The 828-nt window shown below is 42.4% G+C and overlaps 1 protein-coding gene across 1 annotated transcript in view; it reads right to left on the bottom strand.

Moving 5' to 3' along the window:
- The window catches only part of LOC118408468 (dihydropyrimidinase-like), a 2,269-nt gene extending 1,690 nt beyond the window's left edge, over positions 1–579 (bottom strand). Inside the window, exon 1 of the mRNA XM_035809286.1 lies at positions 318–579. Coding sequence (XP_035665179.1) covers positions 318–428 — 111 coding nt within the window. The 5' untranslated portion in view covers positions 429–579. The remainder of the gene's footprint in view (positions 1–317) is intronic.
- Positions 580–828: the final 249 nt, after the last annotated feature.

Raw genomic sequence — 828 nt, 5'->3', positions numbered from 1 at the left:
TGGATCAAACTAAAATTGTTCAGGAATCAATGCTATTTTTTCTGTATACTAAAAAGCGGTACCAATCAATGCAGCTAATAGAAATCCATATACATGTACACCTACATCAAAGGACATTTATGTATAAAACCCAGTTCATGGACCAGTGCAGGTTAGGTGCAGGTAGACATCAGAAATACCTGCACAGCTCCAATTTTACCTGCACTAACATGCATATGCAGGTGGCATTTTGAGCCCTGCATTATTTTCAATCTGTGTACAGCAAGAAATATACAAATGTCATTTGACATCTTTTAACAATCCATTACTGCACACACCTTCCTGGGGTACAGGTTGAAGACTTTGGCAGCGTTTGAGCTCGTCACCGCAACAAACTGGTTCTCGTCAAGCTTCCCAGCATGCACTCCTTTCTCCCACACGATGGACATGCGGTCCTCCACGCCGTTGACACCGTTGGGGATTTTACGGAAGTCGTCCTTTCCCAGGGCCTTCTGGTTAGCATTGAAGGTGCAGTTGTCCGTGCCAACACAGGTCAGATCACCGCTGGAGAAGGTCAAGTACACTCGTCATGGACCTTACAGACATTCTACATTCTTCATCAGCTTTATCAGATTGGTAAATTACTTGGAAGTCAAACTTCCTTCCACAACACAAAAACACGATGTACAGTTGGAGGCAGCTGGGAAAATATCTATGTACTGATTTTCTCTTCTCCTTTCTCTTTGTCTCTTACTAGCACAAGTTTGAGTCCATATACCCTACCTTTCTCAATCACTAACACTCCCACATATACACATACAACAGAAAGACAAGAACAAAACATTGTAA

Source organism: Branchiostoma floridae, unplaced genomic scaffold (genome assembly GCF_000003815.2).
Source record: "Branchiostoma floridae strain S238N-H82 unplaced genomic scaffold, Bfl_VNyyK Sc7u5tJ_1589, whole genome shotgun sequence".
In the NCBI taxonomy this organism is placed as follows: domain Eukaryota; kingdom Metazoa; phylum Chordata; class Leptocardii; order Amphioxiformes; family Branchiostomatidae; genus Branchiostoma; species Branchiostoma floridae.
This window is presented reverse-complemented; position numbering and strand designations above follow the sequence as displayed.